Genomic DNA, 26953 nt, shown 5'->3' on the forward strand with positions numbered 1-26953 from the left:
CTAGAATGATGCACATTAGGACCAGGAGCAACATGAGACGCAGATCTCTGACCTGCAGGACACTCTATTTTAGCACTACTTCTGCTTTTTGTCTACTATATCCCAATTATTTCAGAAATTCAATCATATTATAAGGAATTTGTTTCTTATTGCCATTGCTGATCTACTCTATAGTATTGTATACTCATATGTCTTTTAATGAATATATTTTTAATAATTAATATTATGTATTTCCACTTAATTAGTGTATTTCCATCTTAAATATGTCCTCTCATTTATGTTTGTATATAATCTTATCACTCTTAACTTCCAATACAAAGTGATTTTCTACGACCAGATATTTTTCAATGACATGGTTTTGCACTAAGTACAAAGTTGAAATACCAGCACTGTTTTTCTGTGCTTTGACTCTTTGAGGTAGAAATCTATTACCCACAGGTCTAAACCTGCTAATTTTTGGGCACTGCAAGAGTCTTTATTTCCCAGTTTCTGTCAGATTTCAAATGTTTACAGGATCATACAGTTTGAAGTAGGATTTCTTTCACTGAAATACTAATGTGTGTTTTTCCACATTCATGTTAAATTCTTTAGGCCTGTATAACCTCCTTTTCCATCTTGAGAGCCATTCTATCATCATTCCTCTACTCTGCATGAGAGGTTTCCACATCTTGCTTGCAGTTCTGGTTCTTCCATCTCATTACCCACATTTCCTGCATTAGTCCACAAACAACTTCATTGTTTCCTTTTGACCTCACAGTGTTTCCTAAGTCAATTGAATATAGCCAACCTGATCAATTCTTTCATTCACAGAAATACTTTTTTTTCCCTGTGGTCTCCACTACTTTATTCTGTAGCATAATATCCTTATATCTGACTACATCCTCATTTCCATTGACTTTACTTTTTATTTATTAACACCACTTGTTCACATAGACCATGTCTCTCTCAATCACAACATGTGATCACATCCTGCAACCCAGATGGATGTTTTTCTTTATCTGTTTTTCTAGTCTTGGTTGCTGAAGGTCAGTGCTCCAGACAGTCAGGTGCAAACTCACCCCTGGGAACTATGCTCTACCTGGGAATGCTTCCTGAAGGTTGAAAGCCCCAAAATCCCTATGTAGAGCTTCCTAGGCTGGGTTTTACTGTTCTTCTGGCCAGAGCTGGCCTGCACGTGGCATTTTACCTATCATGTAGTGTGGTGAAACCATTCATTAATGTTTCCATTGCAACATTCAGCGCAACATTACTTAAGGATTTTTCTTCTTTTTTTTTGAATCTGTAGAATTAGGGACTTGCTTTTTTTCTAGGTTGCAAGCTACAGGATATCAGGGGTCTTGTCTTAAAGCATGCTTCAGTGTTTCAAAGATGCGGGTGGGAATTAAACTACTAATTGCAAAAGAGACCAGAGCATTACGGCCTCAGGGAAATGTCTAAGCTGCTCAACACTCTTTGAAAACCTCAGGCTATGCTTGTTCCATAAGGGGACACCTCAGTGCCCTGGAGAACAAACCAGTGTGCTTTATTTTCCCCACCCATGAGTGGACAGTATTGTTAATGTATTTTTTCAAAGCATTTGGGGGATAAATACTCTGTATACTTGGCCTGTGGCGTTATTTGGCAATGCCATTAGCATTTGGAAAGCCATGCATTTGTATCTTTCCTATGATGATCAAACTCTTAATGGGCCTATAAAAGCACAGATTTAGTTTTCAATTTTTGAATTCCTAAATGATGATATTTATAACATATTCAATGCCCAGGATGACTTCATGTCTCTACAAAGGAGAAAGCTATCAGACCCATTCTCTAGTGGGTTCACACAGAAGTGGATCACAGCTGCAGTCCCTAGGTGTGGGAGTTCCTGACTCATATGAGTCAAATAAAAGGTCCTTGGCAAAGGGTCTGCAGGAGGGAATTCCATTGGATGTAAATTATCCTGGAATTCAGGGGCTTCTCTTCTTCTTTGTGACTGTGAGAACAAGGGGGAGATTACTGAAATGAGAGCTCCATTTCCAACACTGAAGTCAGATTTTGGGGTAGGGTTGAAGACACTGTGACCATGCTGATGGCTGGGGTGTGGGCCAGATCCCATTTTGCCAGGACCACCTCTTTTCTGTGGGGCTGTGCTTGTGAGACAGAACCTCAGGTGATGCTGAGTGATAATAAAATAAACGTCTTTATTTTTAATAGATGGACAAAACAGACCCAAAACCAGACAGTGTTTTCCTGAAATGCATGGACGCTATTGAATACAATACAAATGAAGTTAAAACATAGATATCTATATTATGCTTCCTATCTGCTTTAAGTATAGTCTTAATATAGCATTTCTGACACAGACAAAAATATACTTTTTTTTTAACTACATCCACAAATACTGCCCTGATTAGTAGCAGACTTACAATAACTTACTAACTGCACATGGAACTTGACCAATACACTTGGGCAGAAGGAAAAATGAATAACAGTTTTTTCCTATGATACTTCTATTTGAACTCCTAAATTCTTGTATTATATGAAAATAAAAGACTAAATCTGACTTTATTTGATCCACTTAATGTTTACATTCAGTTCAGGTTCACAAAAGTATGGTTTGTTTATAATACGTATACCATCTCATTTGGACAAGTAGAGATGAAATAACTTTTTGACATGTCAACTATGTTATCAGCCTTGATTTTATGAACACATCTCATGCAAAGGAAGAAAAAAAACCCTGTCAAATAAATGTTATTCACAAATGTGAAGAATATGAAAGTAAAATGTATGATTGTGTCATGAATATTTTACCTTAAAATTGTAGGCTCAGAAACAATAACCTCAGTGTCTGAAAATGAGCTGTTTGCTTCACTGATTATAAATCCAATTTACTGTACAGTACTACTGTCCACAAATTGCAAAAGGGGAGAAAAACTTATAATTCCTCTGAAAATAAAATCTGCTTAAAGAATCACGTCCTGTTGGCATTTTGCCTGTGGAAGTAACATAGTTTTTGTTTGTTTGTTTGTTTTGGTTTTTTGCTCTTTTTTTCCCCCCACAGCTATCAATCACAGATATGGCCTTTGGTTATATGAACAGCTCTGTACAAATTAAATGGTAGGACAGCTGAGCTAAGGCAATAAAACCTGTAAAGAGACTTTGCATGGGGCTGTTTGGCTTGGCTTTTGTAATCCATCTAAGCAGAAATACTGCATAAAATTGTATCAATTAAAAAAATTTCTATAAGTGCAAAATATTCTGATAATGTTTAAAGCATCTGGTTTGAAATTTTTGGGCTAACACTTATATTTTTCACCTACCTTTTTTTGAGCATTTTAAAGCCATTTACATTTTTATGGCAACAATGGAATACAAAAGAAAAATAGTTTTATTTTTCAATCAAAATTTCTTATATTATTCCAGCTCAATCCCTTTCTCTTTTCTTTTTTTTTCCCATAACTGGGCATTTTGAAATAAATAATATCAAAATGTTGCTGTATTCAAAGCATCTGGTCACTATGCAGCATCTCATAGTGAAATTCTAGCAATTCCTGGACAAAACTGAGGTAAGAGAAAAGTTTTTAGGAAGGCCTACAGGTGACTGTAAAATGGGATCCTTGAACTTAATTTGGAACAGCAGCATAAGGCATTGGCTATGTAAGCGTGTAAAACTGTGACTTGATATTTTCCCATAGGAAGGGATTCAGACTAGTGGATTTGGGCTGAAAATTAAGAATAATTCAGCAGTGCCTCTGTTCTTCCCCTCTTTCTTCTGTAAAGTCTATTTCCTTATCTCCCTTCTGTGGTTCATGGGGGAATTAAGACTGCTGGGCTCGTGTTTGGTTTGTGATACTCAGCACCTTGAATTTCATGGGTGGTCTATTAACTCATCTCACTGGAGTTCTTAATTTCTTTGCTATATTGGCTTTTCTGAGTTTTTACTGCATATCCTGGTTTTGATTCCCTCCACCCAGAGCACACTCCATATTGGTAAGCACAGTAGTACTGCAGGTCACAGTGCATATTCAGAAATGAGCTGCAATGTTATTTTTAAATGCAGTGTAAGGAAAAAAAAGGATCAACATCTCCGAAATGAATTTTCTCTACATATTAAATGTATACGTATGCTGTTAAGACTCCACAAAAGGAGCAAAACATATCTAAGGATTCAACCTTGTGAAAGCTTATGAACATTGAATGCACAAGTTGATGGCTTCTTCCTTTAGCAGCAAAACCTATTCTTACATCTCCTATCCTCCATTATAACTCCTCATGCTGTGAGTGTTAAAAAAAGAAATTTCACTGGTGACCAGCAACAGGAGGATATCTGGATTTCAATCAAACATTTTGCGTCATACACAGATTTTAAAAAGAATTATTGGAGCATAACCCTTAATTGTAGAGAAATGTAGCTACTGGAGCTCGCGCTGAGAAAGGCACATACCAATGGGGACAGACACAATCATCCTGGCCGTGGGCAAGTGGAAACAACACTGTGTGTTCCTGCTGGCCTGGGCAGTCAGCAGAGGCCTCATCTCCCCACTTTGCTGCTTCTGGCCAGCATTGCCATCTGTAAGCCACGTCTTGTCTGCACCTGGCCACTGCTGCTGCTCTGCAGGCTCACTGAGATGGCCAGGAGGGCAGGGATCAGTGGAGGAGTCCGGCACTTAGTGGAAGACACCACTGTGCCTTTCACTGTGTTTGTGGGTTCAGCATTCCTTTCAGTTCCTCTCCAAGCTGCTTTCAGAGGCAAACACTTAGAGATGTGGAAAGCTGTACAGCAAGCCTGGTTTTTTGAGAAATTTTTGAGGAGATGTTATTTTCTATGGAAAATCCGGATTTCTCAGAGTAATTCCAGCATGACCAAGCTAAAAGACTTTTCAGCATCTTTAAGAATAGCTTTTTTTAGTAAGTGAAAATTGGGAATTTTCTGCAAGGAAAACCCTCTCATTTCTCTTTCAAATCTTCTTGATTCTCTTTACTTTTCAATATTTATTCCATTGGTGAAGTTGCTTGGTGTCAGACTGCTTTGCTTGTGTTCATTTTGATAAGTCAAGATAACTGTTCTTCACCCAACACCGAAAAATTCTATTTAGTTTGAGTTTTTCTGTAAGAGCATTTTTCACAAGCTGAATTTCAACTCCAGTTATTGCTCTAAGAATTTTGGTGACAGTCACTAACCACAGAAAAAGAAAGAGAACACCCATATTAACGTATTTTGCTTAAGGTTGCCTTATATCAGCTATAATATAATTTTAAACTGGTGATTTAATTTTAACTTTTAAAAATTAATATATCATGTTTAACACTCCTAAAAGGAATTTATTACTATTTGTGCATTTTGCTGTCTCATACAAATAATAAATTACTAGATTGTATTATTTAAATTTCTTTATGAGGAAAAAAATTACCAGGCCAAAACCCCAGGGAATTTATCTATCTGTCTTTGCTCAAGCAACTAGCTCTTTAGTAATAAATCACTTATAGCTGTGGCAATATATTTTCACTTAATGCCAATAAAATGCTGAGTGATGATATTTCAGACTTAATGTATTATAATATCTTCATATGATATCCTAGCTAAGAACTGTTGCACATTTTCTTGTACATATATTTTAAATTTTAAATATTTTTAATGGTACAGTACATAGCTCTGGATGGAAGGAATGGGATTGAATGTATACTTTAGTAAACACTCTGTGATCTAATCCAACATATTAGATAATAGCAGAAAAGAGTTCCTCCCATGGGATGCTCCTGCTCCTAGAAACAATTTAAAGAATGTGCAGTGGCATTTTATTCCCAATTCTTGCTTTTCTTCTGATAAAATACTTCTTTGTAGAATATCCTGCTTCTCATTGTTTTGCCTGTGGCTATGAGATTTTTTAATTATCTTCAGTATTGGACAGTTCTGGACTTGAATCAACATAGTTGAAGGCTTCCTTGTTTGTGAAAGTTGAGCTCAAAGTTAGACTGTGTCGTGGATTCACAGGTGCAAGTTCATTTAATACAATATTGTCACTTTTTACAAGAGTTGCTTTGTCCATGTGTTCTCTACTGTATCTGGCAACAACAGCATCAAGAAAGTCCAGCTTTGGTGGTAAAGTCCCACTTTCAAATAAGTATTTGGCTAAGTAGGAGACTATGACATTAGTAAAGAAGGAGGTGAGCATAGCAAGTGTTTTAAACGGGAATCGCTGGATATAGAGGTTGTTATCATCTTGATACCAGCCAGGGTAGAAGATCAAGGGCTGAAGGTAGAGGTACGGCTCTCCTCCAGTTATTCTGAGGACAAGGCCAAACAGGTATCCTGCAATGGCACCGTAGGTGTTGGTTCCTTTAATAAATAACACACACAGGAGCTGGGGGAATATGATGATATAAATGAGGTCAGAGCTGAGGTACCAGAGGCCGTACACCGATGAAGCCAGCAGTGCCATTGCTGTTGCTGATGCTCCAAACAGAAGAACAGTGATTCTTATGACCCACACAATTTCCCTGTCTGAAGCCTGCAAAAAAAGGGCAGTGTTAGGTGTTTTTTCATGCCTATACATGTGTGCCTACACTTATATACAGTCAATGTAAAATACTGAATTGTAAAAGAAAGCTTTGCATGATTAATTCAATAATAATTACAAACTAATAACTCTAGCTCAATCTCAAGCTCAGAGAAAAAACCTTAGGGGTATGGTTGCCATTCCCAAAGCCATTACTCTTTGAACATAGCAAAAAGCTTGATGATGAATCAAAGAGAAAAAACAGCAGTGTGAAAAATAACTTTTAAATAGAATCACAATATGACACAACTAGAAAAAACCTGTCAGCATCAGAATTTCTTCTTTGTTTCCTAAGAAAAACTCCAACTCATTAGACTATTCTGTTGCCAAATGATTTCCCAATAAATGAAAGATTAGAAAAATGTCTCATTTTGTGAAGAATTTAAGTGGAACTTACACTTGTAGCAACACTAATTAGCTGTTTGGATAAATTGCATGTCCATGAGAACTCTTGACATCTGCCCTCCCCAAGCCAGCTTTTTCACTTTTGTCATCAGTCACAACCATAATTATTTTTATGATTTTGAGTTTGGTCAACATACTGTTAGCAATTAAATTCTTTTTCTAGTTACAGGCAGGAACATGAAAGAGGTGTTTCATTATGGAATTATAGTGTGTGTATCACCTAGTGAAGGTCTCACCTAAAATTTTCTCAAAAAGTAAAAACGAAAACATTGTCTCACATTTTGCCGAAAGGCAAGCTGGTAAATGTTCCGAGCAAACATAGAACTTGCTGATAAAATTGAGGAGTCAGCTGAGGACATCACAGCAGCAGACACGGCACCGAGGCCAAAGAACGAGATGTAGACCGGGCAAAGGTACTGCAGCACGATTGGTAAAATCATATCTGCTTCTTTTTTGCTCTTGGGGTCAGGGACACCGTATTCAGTCTGGTTCCAAGCTGCAATACGGACACCAATATGTTGTCAGTAACATTAGCAGCCACAGCACCTCCTGACTTCATGTGTAGCAAGCTATTCATATTACCACATTTTCATGCATATTCAAGAACAAACTGTTACTAGGGCCAGACCAATGGCATTTTAGAGAGGCAGAGTCACACCAGTTTCTGTTAGGCAGATTTAATTCTGCTCAGCATTTTTCCTTGTCTCTAAAATAAACTTTAAATTGCTCATAAATGTAGTTTTATTCAATAAAATAAATCTGGGATCCATGGGGTTTTTTGTGATGTGTTTAACTACTCTTTTAGATTACAAACAGGGCTCAAAACAATGTAAACATTTCTAACAGAATATTTTTAGCAGTTTAGCTACACAGTCACTGTGAGGGGGATCACTTTCACTATGACAAAACCTTGGCAAGGATATATTGGTCAAGGTAAGAAATTTCTCATAAATCAAAGAATCATTTATGTTGGAAAACACCTTTATGATCATTGAGTTGAACCATTAGCCCAGCACTGCCAAGCCCATCAACAAACCACATCCCCAAGAGCCACATCTACACATATTTTAAATAGCTCCAAGGATGAAGAATCCACCACTTCCCTGGGCAGTCTCTTCCAGCGGTTGACAAGCCTTTTGGTGAACGTTTCTCCTAATATCCATTCTAAACCTCCCCTGCTGCAACTTGAGGCAATCTCCTCTCGTCCCGTTGCTTGTTATGTGGGAGATGCGCCTTGCTATTGCCTCCTTTCAGGTAGTTGTAGAGAGCAAAATGTCTTTCCTCAGCCTCTTTTTCTCCAGGCTAAATGACCACAGCTCCCTCAGCCATTCCCCATTATTACTGTAACAACCAAATAAAAGTACCAGAATCTAACACAAACATTGAATAAAAGTATTGTGTCTGTAGATATCTAGAATCTACAAAATTATTTAATTTCATCCACTGGGGTAGGAGCGATTTCCTTTGGGAGAAATACTTTATAACATTATTTTTATGTGTAGTCTTCTGTTGAAGCAGTCATGAGTTGAAAAATGATGCCACCTGGTTATCTAACCTGTATGTCACCTATATCTAACAAAAGATTTATTTTCACACACTTGTTGCACTATTTATTTTACATTTATTGTACTACTGATTTTTAATAATTTACCTGTAGATGCTCCAATTGCTCCAATCAGCACTGCAGGAATTGCCATCACAAGACAGCCAAAAGCAGCCAGGAATGACAGAACTTGAGCATATGTGGCAGAAGATGAGGAAAGAACTCTCTGGAAATATGCTTGCCATGGAATTCCTCCTAATGTCTGCAAACACAACAGCATGCTGTGACTGGGGGGTAGCTGAATTGTTTTACTATCACCATACAGAGAACGTGCACAAGGATCACTTGAATGCTGAAAGCCATATTGCTACTGTTTAATTTATTTACTGAATATCAGCCAGCCGGTGAGAACTGCAACTTTCATTCTCACAAGCAATGTCAAAGCTGTGTAAGTCCACTTAAATCCCATTCTTTTAGACAAGTTGTTTTTTATATAATTAGCATCAACACTTTGCACTTTCATAGTCTCTGTAATCCCCAGGTCTTTTGACTTCATAAAACTTCATGGAAAGAAATATTTTCATATTTCATATTTGAAGAACTTGCCCTCCAATACTCCTGCTCCGCTAAAATTAGATTAGACTCTGACATGATATCAGAGCAAGATTTTGTCTTCCTTTGTGAATGCATGTAGTCATTTAAAGAAGGTGAGACATTCTGTATACACTGAACTCAGGAATCTGAAAAATTATTCTCCTACTGCCTTAAGCAAATAAAATACCAATAGAAATTGGTAGAAGACAGGCAAAAAAAGGAAAAGTTTTGATTTATGGTGAAAACCCTTCTCTTTTATTTGGATATGTAACTGAAGATCCTGATTGGACTTAAAATTATTTCTGCAAAATATGACACAAAATAGTATTACCAAAGGTTGAAAACTCGAGTGCTAACAATTTGTTCTTGAGAGCAGGATTTGAATAGTCTCCACTAAGTAATCAAGAGTCTGTCTCTAAACAGCATGGAAAAAAAGCCAAGCAAATTTCCTAACCTAGTTCTATACACTAAATGAGGCAGGAGGCATTTGGACCAGAAAGTGTGTATTCAGGTGTTTCATATAGCTTCATGCACACATAGGGACTAAATTAATGTTTCACAGACAAGTCTGGTTTTGACTTGCTCTTTACAACTCTTTTTCTTTGCCACCTTGATAATAATGTTCCTTTATCAAAGCTTTCCAAGAATGTGTAACTTTCTTGAGCTATAATGAAACAGACAACATGAAAAGAAAGTGTGTCATAATTTGGCAATATCAGAACTTTCCTTTGGTCAACAGCAGAAATGTAACCTTCAGGGTCACAGGAGAGAATACAGCCACTTGAGCTAATGTCATACTTTAGGTCTCTGGGAATGCTGAATAAAATAACATATTAAGAAAAAACCTCAGGATTTTTGGCTGTGAGGATTTGAAAAAAAGCCAGAAAATGTAATCCCAAAATAAAACATGATAATAAAATCAGTGTAAATTTGCATAGGGATGCTGAGAATGGAAAATGTTAGCGTGTGTGTCTAGATCCTCTAATGGAAAGTACTTAATAACCACTGATCCCATGTGTAATATAGGTATTAAATAATGAAAGACCATGGTTCATTCTGGCATGTGTGCATGTATGAATTTATCCATCCTGCCATCCATCTCTGCACAGCTTTTTATTTCCCTATACCAAAGGCATATTTAATCATTTGTATAATGTATTTATTGCCTTCTGCAATATATGAATTCCTCTGCCAACAATTACATCAGTTAAGCATTAGCTGCACACTTTTATTTAATTTTAACATGTCAGCTCTTTCAGCCTGATGTTATTTAAATTGCATTCCTGGCAATGCTGGCTGATATGTCACTGAAATCATTCAAATGTGTAGAAATATCAAGCAGGAGTCAAGAGGGTAAAAGTTTTCAGTGTGATAGAAACTCTTAACTAGATCCATCATTTTCAGCTGTCACAGTAACATGGTGTAAGTGCTTAAATGCTTTACTCCTTCATACAAATCACCACTTACCAGTAAAAAGAAATTGTCCAACCATGTGTAAATGTCAAGGGAGTTGATAGATCCAAGCCAAGGTGCTTGGTACACATGGTGCACAGCCGTGAGCCCAATGTCTGTTACTGCAGGATGGGACATGGCAAAGGGGACACTGATCCACTGGAACCAAAGAGAAACAATGTGCTCAGGTCTAAAGAAAATATTCTAAATCTGTGAAATTTTAATATTAACACTCTTCTAGTTTTATTATTCTTGCTTGCTTGAATAAGATCGAATACCAAATCATCAAGATGATTTGCAAAAAGTCAGATTATGTGCAGGTGGAACATTTTTGAAATCCAGAGGGCTTGGTAGTGGATAGCTCACGTGTCCTTGAGAGTGTGAGCAAAGAATAAATGGAAACTGCAAAAGCAGAAGCAAATGCACATTTATGCAATTTTGTTCTGTTTTACCTAACCTCCTCATACATTGTTTACACTCTTCCCTGGACCATCAGCCATTAGAGGAAGGAGCAGCAAAGCTCTGCGACAGTGGAAGTAAAAACTGGTCCAGAGTCTGGAGGAGAAGCTGGGATGACTGAATCTGTGCTCTCCTCTGCTGTGACATCGACTGTGAGAGGGTCCCATCTGATCTAAACCTGCCTCCCTAGAGCATGACCATTTAGATGCTGACTCTTCAGCCTCACTGATGACACTCTTGAGTTCATGAATATGAGTTCTTCAGCGTTACATTATTGCTGTTTATTTCAAATGGGAAATTACATAGAGAGCCTAACCTGAATTAAACAAAACACTGTAAAGCTGTAGATCTAATAATTTAGAAAACTTCTGTACAACCTTCATTTCCAATTCTTATGTTATTCCCACAGGATCGGGATCTATAGGGGTTAATGAGTGGATCACACTGGAAGACAATTTCTATACTTTGATTTATCTCCAGTTTTGGGAGTTTCTGTAATGCATGCCATCTGTAGAAACTTAATGTTTCACAAATATTAACATTTATGCCAGGGTCAGAGTCAGTATTTTCCTCACCATTCAGATGAAGAAAAAAGATATGAGGGAAGAAAGTCTGGAATAACTTTTCATTTGAGGTGGCCAGCTGGAACTTGGATTTGCTTTTTCAGGCTATTTAGCACCATTTCCATTAAATCACTTAAGGGCCATAGTCCTTGCAGTAAGATGCCACAAAGTAAGCACAGAGAGCTGGTTAGTGACCACCTGTGTAAGCAGTGGCTGAAGCAATTTCCCTAGAGCTGCACAAGAACTCTGTTGAAAGAAGAGAAAGAACACCAGGCCTCCAAGGTCCCCTTTGATTCCTTCATCTTGAGCCACTCCATTTATTTTAGCATATCTCAGTTCTCTGCACACCTATGACTGTCTATTACTGCCACTTGCGAACAAAGCCAGCAGCTTCTTTGATTTCACCCTTGTGATCAGTGTCACACAGATGTTTTTCAATGTGGGACTTTAACATCAGCAGAAAATAAAAGGCTACCCACTAGCATATCATTGATAGCTAATGAGGGGTATTCACACTTCCGCACTAAAACAGCCAAGACATCTGGTGAGACTTCCTATATTACAGTCTCCAAGGGTGGCAGAGGGAAGTGAGGGAAAAACCAAGAAGGTTAACTAACTTAACAGGAGGTTAACTAAGCTGTGTAGGTGACAACCACAGAAAAGAGAAGCAGAAGGGCATCAATTCTGCAGGTCCAGTGACAGAATTTCTTTACCAACAGCTTCCTATGTCTGATGCCTCCTTCCAGTGTCGCAGTTCTATAGACTGACAGGGAAGGAGTCAGCACCAGTTCTATTCTGAGTTATATGTATACTCAAGAGGAAAATTGTAAGAGTGGTTGGACTTCCAGACTGGCTGGAAAAAAGCCAAAGAATCAGACCTCTTGGACCGCACTATTTCCCAAGTACAGGCTGTACATTGATGCAAATGCAGACTCTAATTTTAAAGTCAGTGTTCTGTGAGTCTGGTTAGCAATGCTGTGCCTGGTACACCCAGGATACACTTGGCCCTTCTAGCTGCTCAGGACAAATCCTTGACAAAACAGGGCAAAAAAAGCCAAACTTACCAGTCCCAGGAAGATGCAGAAGAGCTGAACTACGTCAGTGTAGGCCACAGAATAAACCCCACCCACAAGTGTGTACAGAGTGGCAATCAGGGCAGAAATTATGACTGAAATATTGACATTAATGTCAATGATCACACTTATAGTCGCACCTAAGGAGAAAACCAAAGCACTGTGTGTTAGTGTGTGTATCACAGCACGTCTGATGAGAACCCCACCTTTGTTAAGTTGCATATACTGGTTCTGGACTGACACTTAGTAACAGCACTAATAATTCCCCCATCTATATTCTGCACATCCTTTCTGCACCTTTAAAGGGAATGGGAAACGAGATGCTCCTGTTGGTCTAAGTTTAGCATCTGTCATTTTGCAGGTTCTTAGGAAATGGAGAAGTGTCCCAGCACTTCCTTACAATGCTCAAGGTCTGTAAGGACTACACTCTCTTGTTCTGTCTGCAAAAACCAGCTATACCCATCCCTGATTGCCACAGTCTTCAGAAGGATATTGAGAATGTCCTCCAATGCTACCAGCCAGCTGCCACAGCACTTGCAGGATGCATGCCCTGAGGTTCCATGAAACTGTGTCTGTCCAGTATACTTTACAGTTTCCTCACTTGGTTCTCTTCCAGCAAGTCTTCCTTGCACTGGACTTTCCCAGGCTTCTCAGAGTCCTGGGATTCCTAAAAACTGGTCTTGCCAGCAAATAATTAAGCAGAAAAAGCACTGAATACATCAGTCTCTTCCATATCTTTTACCACTGGGTGCCCTATCCCATTCAACAGCAGTCGACATTTTCCGTTTTGTTAGGGTGAACTGCTCTTGAGCATGGATGCCATGATCCCTGAATATCAACCAGTTATGCTGGACTCCAGGACAGTCTCCCATGGGATTCTTCTCAGCAGAATGCTGGAGAGGCCCAGCTCTACTCTTCTGAAGTCTATGGTTGCAGTTGTGATATTTGCCTTGTTTCCCCCTCTCAGGACCATGAGCTCCCCAATCTCATGAATATTGCAGCCAAATCTGCCTTTGGCCGTTGACCCCTGACTTGTTCTTCCTTGTGTCTTCAACAGAGTACCTCCCTACAACAGCTCCCTGATCATTTGTGTCAAGAAGTTGTTGGCAGTGCACTCAAGAAACCTCCTGAATATCTTGTGTCCTCCTGCACGGCCCCTCCAGCAGCTATCAGGTTGGTTATACTTTCTCTTCGATGTATCAGCTATTTCAAGCCATTGCAATGTTTTAAGACCATGTTTAAAAAATTCCTCTCCTTCTAATTAGGATGATTTCAATGAAATATCTTGCAACTACTTTTAGTGCTTGCAGGTATTGTAGATGGATATTCTGGAGCACATATTTGGAAGAGTTTTGGCCTTAGAAGACAACATGATGTGTGATATATAAGAGCTTCTGGGAGCTGATAGATACGGCTTTTGCTGCACAATAAGCCTTCAAAGTTCATGTGCTTAAGAATTACAAGCTCAGACCTCTTCCACAGCTTAAAGACCAGGGTTTCCCATCTACAACCCTGCCAAGTAAGGAGTATTGCTGAAGAGCAAGTAGTGAAGAATACTGGGATTAAACATTCATCAGTGAGGATAGGTGTGAAAAAGGAACTAGATTACTCACAGAATAGTTAAAATCAAAATCTTCAATGACCTTTATAATCATGGACAATCTTTAACTGTTGGCTGTTATATAAATCTAGAAAGATATTCACATCACTTGTGTTGAAATAAAAGAGAATGGTTTGTCCTTAATCAAAAATATTGCAAATACTCTGAGTGTTCTTCAAGTTATTCAACTCCTATCACCTCAGCATGCAGTTTTTTTCTTAGTCTTTTAAGGATTTTGTGATGAAATGGTGGTAAACAAGCTCCCCATTGCTTTGCAGTTCATCAGAGCGCAGTTGGAGAGTACCTTCAAAGTTTATTTTTGTTTCAAATAGCTTATGCTAGAAGGCATTACCACATGCATGTGCATTATTAGTATGATTAGTTGGTAAAAGTCAATTACTGGTGCTTCAACTCAAGGGCTTTCTCTATTCTTAAAGGGGTTGCTAAATGCAGGCCTGAAATATAATTAAAAACCCTGGAAGCTGATTTTTTTCAGGACTGGATGAGTAGTTGAGTGATTTTCTATTGAGTCATAGTTTCACTAATTCTCCAAATCCTTTCTTGAGTATTTTCTTCATTTTGTCAAGAAGAAAGCCATTTAGAATTGAAGAATTCTTCAATTTATTGGTCAGCATCTGGTTTAATTCTATTATTTGTGTTATGGAATGGTCTGTATAAGGAGATCTCCTATATTCATAGGATTATTTTGTTAAGATGCATTGGAAATGTTGTTACATATCATTAAGGGAAATTTTGACTGGCTTCTCTCATCCCAGAGACATAAAAGAAAAGCTGGGTCATATTTGGCACAAAAGGGGCCCTTGCAATCACTTATGAACAGAAATTTGTTCCTAAATCCTTTCATGCTCTTTGAAGAGGGACAACTTAAAGGTACAACTTAAAGGTATGTGAAAATGAATAGATACTTTGCATGTCTTTCCCTTATCAAAATAATTAAAGGAGTAGCATTACTGGATTTATTTGCTAGTTAGCATGGGTCTGAGAAATGTCACAGTCTGAATCACTTGCCTTAAACTGATACCTTTTGGAGCCAGAATTTTAATGCCTTTCTGATATTCTTGATAATTTCTACCTGTAATAAATTAATATTTATACTGCTTATTCCTTACCTAAGGCAGAGAAGATGGCAGCAGCCCAAAACATTTCTCCCATTAAAGCTGGAATAAACAGTAGTCCCCCCATCCTTTTTCCATAAAGCTGCTGAAAGGGGTCCAGCATTGTCACATAGCCTTTGGATCGCATGGGTTTTGCAAAAAAAAGGCCACCTACAAAGAAAAAGCCATGTAACACACCAGCTGCAGTTTAGAAATGCATTGCCATTAAGGGATAAAACATTCATGGTCAGTTAAAGATACAAAAATGTCACCAATAGTATTTGTTTGTTTGTTTGGTTCTTTGTAAGTAAAAAGTACAGTGAAAATATCCTCTGGAAACTCTTACGTACGTCTACAGAATTACTTAAACACACAAACTCCATTAGTATCTATAGTCTGATGATTTAAAAAAAGGCTTTTTCTTATTTTTTCCTGGCTCAGTTTATGTAATCTCCCATTATGGATGCTGTCAGAGTTTTGTCTAATTTTGGATTAGCCTAAGAGAATGGCTTTTCTACCTAATCCCGTTGATTCTTAGACTGGAATCCAGTATGAATTTTCACATACTCCTACTCTAAAAATAAAACCGTCTGAGATTCCTGAATCAGAAATAGAATTTCACATGTGGTTTAGTGCACACACAGCAAATCTGATTATTTCAGGATAATTCAGATTTCTTATATATGTTTCAAACAACTTTACTACACCTGCAGGATATGTCAGAGGTCTTCTGAGTTCTGCCGGTGTCAGATTCCATGAATATTTCTCATACAGTTATTCACTTATGAATGTTCAGGAATTTTGATGTATCACTGTTCTGCTCTGCCTGGCTGGTATATGGGCTAGATATGTACATAAATGTGCAAAGGCCTCCACTCCTCAAATTCTTTCTGTCTTGGGGAAAAAACAGGACATATCTGAGGAAAGCTGAAAGAGCCCTGTGTAGTTGAGATCTGCACATGACTATAACCAAGTCACCACAGTAAAACTGCTGTATAAGGTATAATTATGAACTGGAAACCCTGTCAGTTCCCAATAAGATATACTGTATGGCATCTGACAATCCTTAATTAGGTTCCTCATGACAAGATATGTCATTTATTCATCGTATTGTGCAGATTTTCCAAATTTCTATGTATTGCCTTTTATAACTCATATTCATTTCATCAAGTTCCCTGAACAGTGCTTATGTGAATGCTGTGTTTAGGCAGGTAGATGCAGAAACCCTTCAGCTTTTTTGTTTGTTTGTTTGTTTTTGGTTTGTTTTTTGTTTGTTTGTTTGTTTTGTTTTGTTTTTTGTGATTCTTGGTTTGGTAATGGATCCTTTTCCTAGTCTACTTGTTATGCCATCATCGCAAAAGACAATCGAAGAAGAAAAAAACATAATCTATTAGGATGTTCAAACACCTGTCAAAGGAAATAGGAGGTATTCAAACTTTTAAAACTAAATTGCTTGAAAAAATAAGAAAATAAATTGTATGGAGAACAAACAGGGAGATTAAATCAATCTTAAATACTTCCTGTCTGAAGCAGTAATATTTTTCCCAGCCTTGTATTTATAATTTTGATTATGTATTTTTTTAAAGAAGGATAAAGGATTCCTCCCCTCGAGCCTTCATGTACAGATCATGCCTAGAGAAATTCTCTCTGTGCTCTGCAGAGAGATATATGGTTACACATACGGACTGCTTTTCTCTGCAGTGGCCATTATAATTTTCAGGAAAACAAGTCTGGGTATCTCTAAACAGCTGAAAACAAGCAGAGAGGCTAACTCTTCTGGACTATTGCTAATTTGTGTCAATTCTGCAGAGGCTGAGTGTTGCCAGGTTTCTCCTCGCAGAGAAAAGCAAGGCATAATTCTTCCCAAGAATACTTCTGGGTTTCACTTCTCTGAACCTCAGAGAAAGAAAAAACAATTCTTTTCTCATTTACTGCTCCTATGTTGTTCACAAGTGGAATGCATTGTTTACCTGAAGGGAATTGATAATTGGATTCTGGTGTGTTTTGATTCACTGGCCAATTGGATCCAGGTGTGTGTGTCAGGACAGTGGGCTGACAGTCATGAGATTCCGTGCAGTGGGGTGCAGTTGAGCTCTTGGCAGATTCAGTTTAGATGTAATATAGATGTAATATAGTATAGAATAATATAGTATAATAAAGTAATTAGCCTTCTGATAAGATGGAGTCCTTCTCATCATTCCTCCTCCGTCAGGGGCAAAAATATCTACTATAGCTGAGGGCCAGGAGGATGCTTGTGACTCCAATGCCAACAGCTGGTTAATGACACCAATGGATCGTGACCCTCATAACTTCCTAATGGCACCAGCTCATCTCCAGGCAAACATCCACAGTCACTATTTTCCTTACAGCACACAGAGCTGCTCTCAGGCATGGCAACCACTGCCCAGAATGGGAACTGGCCTGCACATGCCAGGGAGGATCATCTGCAGTGGGGGACGTTTCTGCCTGGGAAGTCAGGATAACTAGGACAGGCCATTGGAAAGCACTTTCAAGGGGAAAAAAGGAAGAGGGAGGAAAACAAGTTGTATAGGAAGAAATAAAATGTGAAAGAGGATCTGGATAAGCAACCAAAGGAAACAAAGGGACAGATTAGGTAGGAGGACCCTGAGAATAGACTCAGAATAGACTGAGAGGTCAAGTAATATTAGAAAAGTGAGTGCATCAGTCATGTTAAGGAAATATGAAAAACACAGGATCTTTTTTTATCTGTAACAACATGCTTTTTAAACAGTTGCGTCATTATTTCAGCATTAGAACTTATAATGCTGTCTGTATTTTACACTCTGTCCCTGCATATATCAGGATACTGCATTAGCATTCCGACATGTGATTTAGAGTTTTGTACATTTAAGAGGTTGCATGTTTCAGTTTTAAGAAAATAGTTTCCAGTCTGAGGAAATATGTGCTACATACTTCCTACACAAAATCAGAAAAGTTACCTAGATTCTTGGTGGAGATCTATAAAGTATAAGCAATTTCCTAACCCAAAAGGATAGTTGTCTAATTCCAAGATTTATAGGTGTACTGATACCTGGGCACCTGGGTCATGTTCCAGATCATATAGGCAATTAAAGAAAACTTGAATATATAAAACTTGGTATTGACAATTTAAACACATCGCTACCCCCCTCTACCCACCCCCAAAGAATATGGTTGTAATAATCTAATAGGTCTTGGCAAGCAATTTGGGAGACTAGAGATATCAAAATATTTATAGAGTTTTTTTGTCTTGTTTTGTTCTGGTTTTTTTCAATAGCCAAATGTACCAGAAGAAGGGATCCAAATTACCTCAGCAACATTTTCTCAGACCCTAGTTTTTTTATTTCAAAGAATGAACCTGACATCAGAACTCTTTAAAATGAGGGACTATTAGTTTTAGTATTTGCTTACCTAAAACCAAGCTAAGGGAATATCCAATAGGAGCCTGAGCCCAAGCTAGACCATAGTCTGGGACATACACAGCTTCTGCTGTCCCATTGATGTAACCTCCTCCAACCCATGTGGCTGAAAAGGAAGAAATGGAAAAGTCTTTAATGTCCACAAATAAAGAAAAGATCACACACTGTATAATAAAATCATCATTATGTAGGATATGGCTATTTTTTATTATATGAACAATACAAGTGCCAGGCATGGCATCCTTTTATTAAAGGCAGCCCTAATTTGAATTTACAGCCTAAGTATATGAAAAAAGAAGTAAAATGGACTGAGGCAATCATCAAAGTGTCTAAGTCTCTATATAGTCAGTGAAGATGTGAGAGTTGAGTCCCCCACTACTTATTTACCATTACTATTTTGTTTGTGTTAGTACAAATGAAGGAGAGGTATAAGGGGGAGTCTAAAGAAGGACATGAAAATTAGGCAAAAGTTTGATGAACACATTATTTACCAGGACCTTCATAAAAAAAAAAAAAAGCCTTTTAAACCTTGTTAAATTTTTGTTGTTACATGAAGCATACTAATAAACTCTGAGTTCTCAAAATATTTCTGTATAGAGTTATGGTGCTTTTTTTGTCACCATATAAGTTCTAAACTTTAATTAATTTATTTTATTCTTCCTTGAGCCATATTCAATAAAAGATATGTGCTATCTCCAATATTTCTGATTTTATCTTTCTCTCCAAAAGGCAGTATTTTTAATATACTGACCTCTGACACTTAATGAGTTGATTCTCTGCCTTTAAGGGAAGTTTCTACATTTGAGAATTTGGGATCAACAGTATATATGAGAGAAAAACTCCAACACAGAAATGTGTTGTGATTACATCTGCAAAAATATTTCATAACAAATCAAGTAATGAAGTTCATCTCTTCCTGTTTGCAGATTCCATGCAAAAAAAAAATTATTATCTCTGATGTATAATGAGCAAGTTTTAGAAATCCAAGTTCGCAGTTTGAACAAGGGCAGACAGACCATTACAAGTCCTAGATTTTTGTAATGATGTTTTGGTTTGTGTCAGAAGCCTTTACTTTTTCATGTAAGAGTAGTTAGGGTTTCTGTGTAAAAAGTCACAATGGTTGGAAATGTATTTTTCTTAAACATTCCTCAGAATCTTCCCATCATCCACCATCGTGCAGGCAAACTTGATTTTGTGTTTTAGACAAACAATTGGAGAGCAATCAAATTAAGAAAATTTAATAAAATTCTTTAAGAAATTTCATTAAGAGCTAAATAACTACTCTCTTCTGCTTGACTGTGATATCTCTCAAGTACTACTAGAGGGTATTTTGCTGAATTTCACTATGTCTTTAGAATCAGAGATCTCCAGCAACCCGAGAATTACAATTGTCCCCCTTTCAGCAATTTGAAGCACAGGAATGAGCCATTCTGTTGTTGGAAAAGGTATAATGGACTTTTACGAGGGTATGCATGCAGAGAAAGGCTGCAACAAAAGAAGTGACCCAAGGAGACCTGTTACAAGTAGAGTTTTGGTTATCAAGAGCTATTGTGTACTACAGAGATAAGGGGTGAGTGATGCCCATATGGGGTCACGTGGGGAAGATGGGTTAAGGCTGATTCTTAACAAGAATAGCAAGGACACATAATCTACATAAAAAGTTGTCAAACATTTGGGATTTTGGGACTCTTTACAGTGTGAATTAAGATAGAGGGGAATATCATACTTTGTTTGCTGGATTTCTAGAATTATGGAATTGTTTGGATTGAAAGGGACCTTAAAAATCTTCTATTTATAACCCCTCTGTGATGGGCAGGGATGCCACCCACAAGGCCAGGCTGCTCAAAGCCCTGTCAAACCTGTCCTTAAACACTTCCAGGGATGGGCAACCACATCATCTCTGGGCAACCTGTTCCAGTGCATCACCATCCTCATAGCAAAGAATTTCTTCCTAATACATAATCTAAATCTACCCTTCAATTCCCTACCTCTACATCTCATCCTTTCACTACATGCCCTGATCCCCATCTTTTCTATAAACCTCCTTTAGGTACTGTAAGGCTGCTATCAGGTCTGTGCAGATCTTTCTCCTCTCCAGGCTAAACAACCCCAACTCTCCCAGCCTGTCCCAAATATCAGTGTTGGGCCCAGTCCTGTTTAATATCTTTACTGATTATCTGGTTGAGGGGACTAAATCTACCATTAGCAAATTTGCAGATCACACAAAGTTGGGTCAGAGTGTTAATCTGCAGGAGTGTAAGATATGGACAGGCTGGAGACATGGGCTGAGGCCAACTGCATGAGGTTCAACAAGACCACATGATGAGTCTTAGGCTTCGGTCACAACAACCCCAGGCAGTGCTACAGGCTGGGGACAGTGTCTGGAAAACGGTCCAGCACAAAAGAACCTGGGGATGCTGGTCAACAGCAGATGAACATGAGCAAATATGTGCCCAGGCGGCCAAGAAGGCCAATGGCAGCCTGGCCTGCATCTGCAATAGTGCAGCCAGCAGGACCAGGAAAGACATTGCCGCCTTGTATTCAGCACCTCTAGTACTGTGCCCAGTTCTGGGCCCCTCGCTTTTAAAAGGGCTGAAGTGTGTCCAACAAAGGGTGACAAGGCTTGTGAAAGGTCTAGAAAAGATGTCTGATGAGGAACAACTGAAGCAGCTGGGTATGTTTAGTCTTGAGAAGAGTAGGACCTCATTGCTCTCTACAACTGCCTGATAGAAGGATGTAGTGATGTGGGGCCAGTCTCTTCTACCATGCTTGCAGTGAAAGCACAAGAGAAAACAGTCTTAAGCTGAGGCAGGTGAGATTCAGATTAGATATTAGAAAACAGTTTTGACTGTTGGGGTAGTCAGACATTGGAATATCTTTTCCAGGGAGGTGGTGGAGTTACTGTCCCTGGCGGTGTTTATGAGGGGTCTGGATCTGGCGTTGGGTGATGTGGTTTAGTGGTTTAGGGGCTACAGTGGTAATGTTGGCTTGATAGCTGGACTCGATGATCTCGAAGGTGTCTTCCAATCCCCATGATTCTACAATTCTGTGATTCTAAGTTTTTCTCAACAGGGCTGCTCTTAATCCACTCATCACCCATCCATGTTTGGGTTTGCCCAGATCCAGGTGGAGGATTTTACACTTGGCCTCTTTCACTGGGCCAGGTATCTTTGTATGGGATCCCTTCCCTATAGAGTATCAACCACAGCACTCATCTTGGTGTCATCTGCAACCTAGCTTGAGAGTGCCCTCATTCCCCTTGTCCATGGCCCCCACAAAGATGTTGAACTGTACTAGTCTCAATATGGACCCCTGAGGGACACCACTCTCTATGGAAAAATCCGTGACTACCTGGGATGTGTGTTGCTTATTGTGTCTCAAGCAGCATAATCTTGTGGAATAAGCACCTGTATCCAATAGCAAAAAGTAAATATTCACAAAGGGAAGCTTATTTGTCTCTTTCCCCAGAAAATGCCTAAGCATGAATTCTACATTAATTATATACTTGGTTACAGGTGGGAATAATATCCCATAGTCAGGGGCAGATGTCCAACATTGCTGCAGCTGTGGTGAATGGCGCTTCCAGCTCCAGCATTGATTTGCCAACAGTTGCTACAGAGATGTCAGATGTCCCCCAAGGGGCACTTGGATGCCATGCCCAGCTCCCTTATTTTCTTCTGGAGGAGATCAAGTCAATTCCCTTCTGTGTGATGTTGTAGGGGTCATTACCTGCCACTGTCTGCCCTGCAGACAGATACTGCTGTGTAAGGTGGCATGAAGGATTTAGCCCTTAATTTTATTTCTTGTTTTCTGGATTGGCATTTGAAAAATTGCTGCTAATCAATTTTTCTGTGCACATGACTGTTCTGGAACACCTGTCAGGGACCACACAGCTCTAGGAAGGTGTTACATGTGTTTTTCTTAGGGGGTGAATGGATAGTCAGCACGTACACTGACACAGGTAAATACACTAGAAATGAAATAAAGGGATAAGATAGGATGGGATTTCAATCTTAGATATTAATTTCCTATCCTCATTTGCTAAACCACAATTTAAAGTTAGTTTAATACCATTATTTTTGGTGAAATTCTTTTTGTTTTTACCTAAATCAGCCAAAAGGAATACAATATTTAGTAATCTATGGAAGCATTCCTGTGGTAATCTATTTTAATCTTCTCTTTGCCTGCCGTCTGAAGAACAAAAAAATGCAGCAAATACCAACATCCATTTAAAACATGCACTGTAAAAAATGATCAGACAAATACTGACAGTAAGGAGTGCAATTTTTCTTCTAGTTCCTGTAAGACACACAGAAGTTGATCTCAGAGTTCTTGATATATAGTGATATATACTAGGAAACCAAATTTTTTGCCACTTCTTCAGGAAGAATTCCTTGTCTGAGCACTCAAATTATTTAATAAACTCATCAAGTTCTGTAAAATGAAAATACTGATCCAAGGATTAGAATAAAATAGAATAGTGTAATTTTTTTTTCATGTGGAAGGGTTATGTAGCTCTATCCAACTAAAATGCAAAAATTACATCAATAGATTATTACCTTTTGGGTCATGTTTGTGAGCATTTAGTTATGTAATCTCAACTATTTCCTTTGAGGTTTAGACTCAATCACTAAAATCAAATTAGATTAAATTTTGTTGCAGGTATCACTTCTTAAAAAAATCATTCACAAAAATAAGGAATGCTAGTATTTAATGCAGCATTTTATCTATAATTATGTAAAAATTATACACAGATTAAATGCGTCTACTGTGGTACAATGTTATTTCATTTTAATATAACCTGCTGTGATCCATCCACAATGCAACCTTTTCACTCCTTCTGTTTTCTTATTTGAAGACACAGTCAACCTTCAACAGGCTTTGTGTTCAGCATTTCAGTAGCTGGTTGATACAGCTTTTCCTTCTTCAGGATCATAGCATATATCCAAAAATATCCACAGCTATTTATTCATAGGTAGTGCTTTAGGATTTTTCAATGTTGTTTAGAAAATCAGCTATAATTACTCTGGAATATTGACTTTGGTGCTTATGTTCTGAATTTTATTTCAAATTTATAGGCTAAGTGCTGTCATCCTCTCCACTAAGTAACCCTAGAAACTTCTACCACTTTCACGGCCAATACCTGTGGAACATTGTAGCGTTTGTCACAGGCAAAAAAGAGAAAACAAGGCCTTATCTCATAACCCAAAGTGCTTCATGTACATAAAAACAATGTCCTTTCTGGAGATCTTTAAAACATTTCTTGTTTTCCTGTTGTGGGGAAGCTTTTCTTTCTAATTTATATTTAGACAATTAAACCTGGAAAACATAAAGATGATGTCGGAATAGTCATGTATTGTGAATAGTCAGGGTTGCAATGTGCGAAATCAGCATCAACCATTTTTTAAAAAGCAAGTATGCAAGTATGTCCCTTTTGTAAAAATTATCAACCTGTAAAAATTATTGTCGATTTTCATAAGCTTACTTTCATAATTGTTTTGTTATGACTTTAGAAATTGAGTGCCCCAAACACCCTGAGACAAAGCTTGGATGAACCTCTGGCTCAGCAGATTCGTGCCCAGATCTCGCTTTATGCACCAGCCACGGTTCACTACAACTGAAAGGTAGGTTAGTTGCCATATCAAGCTTTAATTGCCAGAGTTAAGGAAGGCATAGGGGAAAAAGAGTGTCAGCCTTGACAATATAAAATCCGTGAGAGTTTGAGCTACCCAAAGGCTTTGGGATAAGTCTGATATTCTGCTGCAAAGATGAGACACTGTGCCATCTCTAGAGCTTGCACAACACAGGATGAACATGTGCAGGTGTGAATTGTGGTGGCTACAGAACATGTCTGAGATACAGGAAATCCCAGTTCAGGTCTCATTTGTGCTTCAGCTGTTACACAAAATATTCCTGCAAAATAGGATTAAGGAGACCAGAATCTGTACCTTCTATATGCAAAGCCATTAGTTCTAGCCACTTCTGTGGGAAATGCTTTTTCATCTTGACTCCCCTGATTTAATGTTTATTGTTTTGTGGCAACCAATATTTCTGCAAAATATTCTGTTTTCAGTGCCCTTGAAAACATTTCATTCAGCAGAAAGCAGTCTAACTAGCTCTCACTATGAGCAGATTCTCGTCATACCTTATCACCAGTAGCTAATGGATGCGTGATACAGTAAATTACAGCATAGTGCAAAAAGTAGAATATCTGACTGCATTCAAACTTTATTGACTTTTGCAAACATTCTTTACTCAATATCTAAACATTCAGTCTTCGAATGAGCAAAATGCCCCTGCAAAAGAATGTGAAGTTATCTCAAATAAAGAATGCAGATTTTTGGCCCAAGTTTTACTTGGCTCTTCCTTATAAGATAATTGTGAAAGCAGAGCAGGGCAAAACAGCAAAACATAAATATAGTCAGATAAATTCAATTTGACAATTGAAAGGGCTTTGCCTGAATAGGATTTAGATTAAATTAAGAATAAATAAAACCCACCCATGCCTGAACACTAATTTGCCTTAATATAATGGTGGGCAAATTCACTCTTCCTATAATGCATTTTTGTTCCAATACCATAATATAAGTTTTGAGATTTTGGACAGTATTTTGAATATTTTATTTACCCAGGCAAGACGGCTGGTTTGACTGGCTCTGGGAGTCAGAGAGCACCGTTTACAAAATCAGTGAACTCTTCCTTCACCCAGCCTTTTCTTACAGATACTACTATTGAGAGTAAAGCATTATTTTGTCCAATTGCTGAAAAAGAAGCTAAAAGAATCCACAAAATAAGTTTGCTGAAATCTGTACAGTTACAAGTCTGGAGTTATGTCAATTTTCTTTTAGAAAGTTAATTTATGTCGTACACCCTCCCCTTCCCAACAATTTTTTCCCCTATAAACTTTGTTTTACTCAGATTAAACAAACCAAATAACACACAAATATGGATGGTTTTAAAAACTATAACAATTATTTTAAGACTTTCTAATTAATCTATATTAATTCCATACTTTTGTCCCAAATATATCTGATCTACAGATGAATATGGAATGAAAATATATGTAAACTAGTTTAAGTGTATTCTTTCTGTAAGATTTACAAATATTTGTTGTTTCTATTCTAATATTTGGCTGTTCATTAAACAATTGGATAAAAACGTATATCTATTTTCCCCACTTTGCATTACTCAACATGCAGATTGCAATTCATTCAGATGAAAAATTGACAGGTTTTACACTGACTAGGAAACAATAATATGTTTTTTTACATACCTGTCATTGTAAATCCACCAACTAGCAAACCAATGTCTCTTCCACCGACTATAATGGCTTCGCTGCGATCTCCTTCGCTGCCAGTGTTCTTGGTTTTCCAAGCAGCCCATATCCCTACTGCCAGGATTGCCAGGTAGAAGACAACTATGGCCACCAGCCCCTCCACATGGAAAGCCATGTTGAAGTCCCAACTGTTTCTTTTATCGCTATTTCATTAAGACCTCTGGAGAGAATGCAATAATAGGTCTGCTTTTAGCATGGCTGCTTTTTAGAATCAGTGTACAAAAGCCTCAGATGGTTTTTAAAGAGACTATTCCAGTGAATTTATGAAATGAGAATTTCAGATGTAATTGAGATTAATGTCACATGCCAATTAAAACGCCTGTGGAGCAACAACCAGTGGTTACAGTCTCTGAACACAAAAGGGAATGAACGACGTGGCTGAAAGCTAAACTATCCTTAGAAGTCAGTTATTGAGCACTGAATTATTTTGGTATCACCAAGTCCTCAATGTCTGGGAACTTTTCAGTCACAGACTTGTTTGGTACAAGAGATAGAAAAATCTTGGCCATGTGGACTATTACAAAAATCTCTATTTTGAAGACAAAATTGCTTTAAGTAATACTAGAACTACTTGTAAGTAATAGCTACAACAGCAAAACACATCTTTTAAGTGTTTGTATTGGAATGCTGAGTCTGGTCCCCCTTGTAACATCTCCTGTACTTTAAAGTCTGCGATTTCTCTTTTGCAACATTTAATTGTCCAGCATGAAACGTATGAATCTGTTCTCTCACAATACGGGAAGCAAACGGAAAGCTTAAAAAGCTGTCGGAAGGCAGAAATGTGGAAGTATACGAACTACCGCGGGGGAAAACTCCCGAGCGGCGCGGACAGAGGCAGCCCCGTACCCAGCCTCT

The 26953-nt window shown here is 38.1% G+C and overlaps 1 protein-coding gene across 1 annotated transcript; it reads right to left on the bottom strand.

Annotated features, from left to right (window-relative positions):
* Nucleotides 1-2160: 2160 nt before the first annotated feature.
* Nucleotides 2161-26235, bottom strand: SLC5A7 (solute carrier family 5 member 7). Its single transcript, XM_005419984.2, has 8 exons — nt 26036-26235; nt 18755-18868; nt 15359-15514; nt 12620-12768; nt 10549-10692; nt 8596-8749; nt 7223-7440; nt 2161-6491 (listed from the first exon to the last, which is right to left on the bottom strand). The coding sequence occupies exons 1-8, from the start codon at nt 26211-26213 to the stop codon at nt 5868-5870; spliced, it is 1737 nt and encodes a 578-aa protein (XP_005420041.1). The 5' UTR covers nt 26214-26235; the 3' UTR covers nt 2161-5867.
* Between the last annotated feature and the right edge of the window lie 718 nt (nt 26236-26953).

Source organism: Geospiza fortis, unplaced genomic scaffold (genome assembly GCF_000277835.1).
Source record: "Geospiza fortis unplaced genomic scaffold, GeoFor_1.0 scaffold192, whole genome shotgun sequence".
NCBI lineage: Eukaryota > Metazoa > Chordata > Aves > Passeriformes > Thraupidae > Geospiza > Geospiza fortis.

Excerpts from the sequence above, each read along its gene's own strand:
- SLC5A7 (XM_005419984.2), bottom strand. The coding sequence starts at position 26,213 with ATGGCTTTCCATGTGGAGGGGCTGGTGGCCATAGTTGTCTTCTACCTG. Across the intron at positions 8,750-10,548 it reads TGGACAATTTCTTTTTACTG|ACATTAGGAGGAATTCCATG; the intron begins GTAAGTGGTGAT and ends TTGTGTTTGCAG. Across the intron at positions 6,492-7,222 it reads AGCTTGCCTTTCGGCAAAAT|GCTTCAGACAGGGAAATTGT; the intron begins GTGAGACAATGT and ends CTTTTTTTGCAG.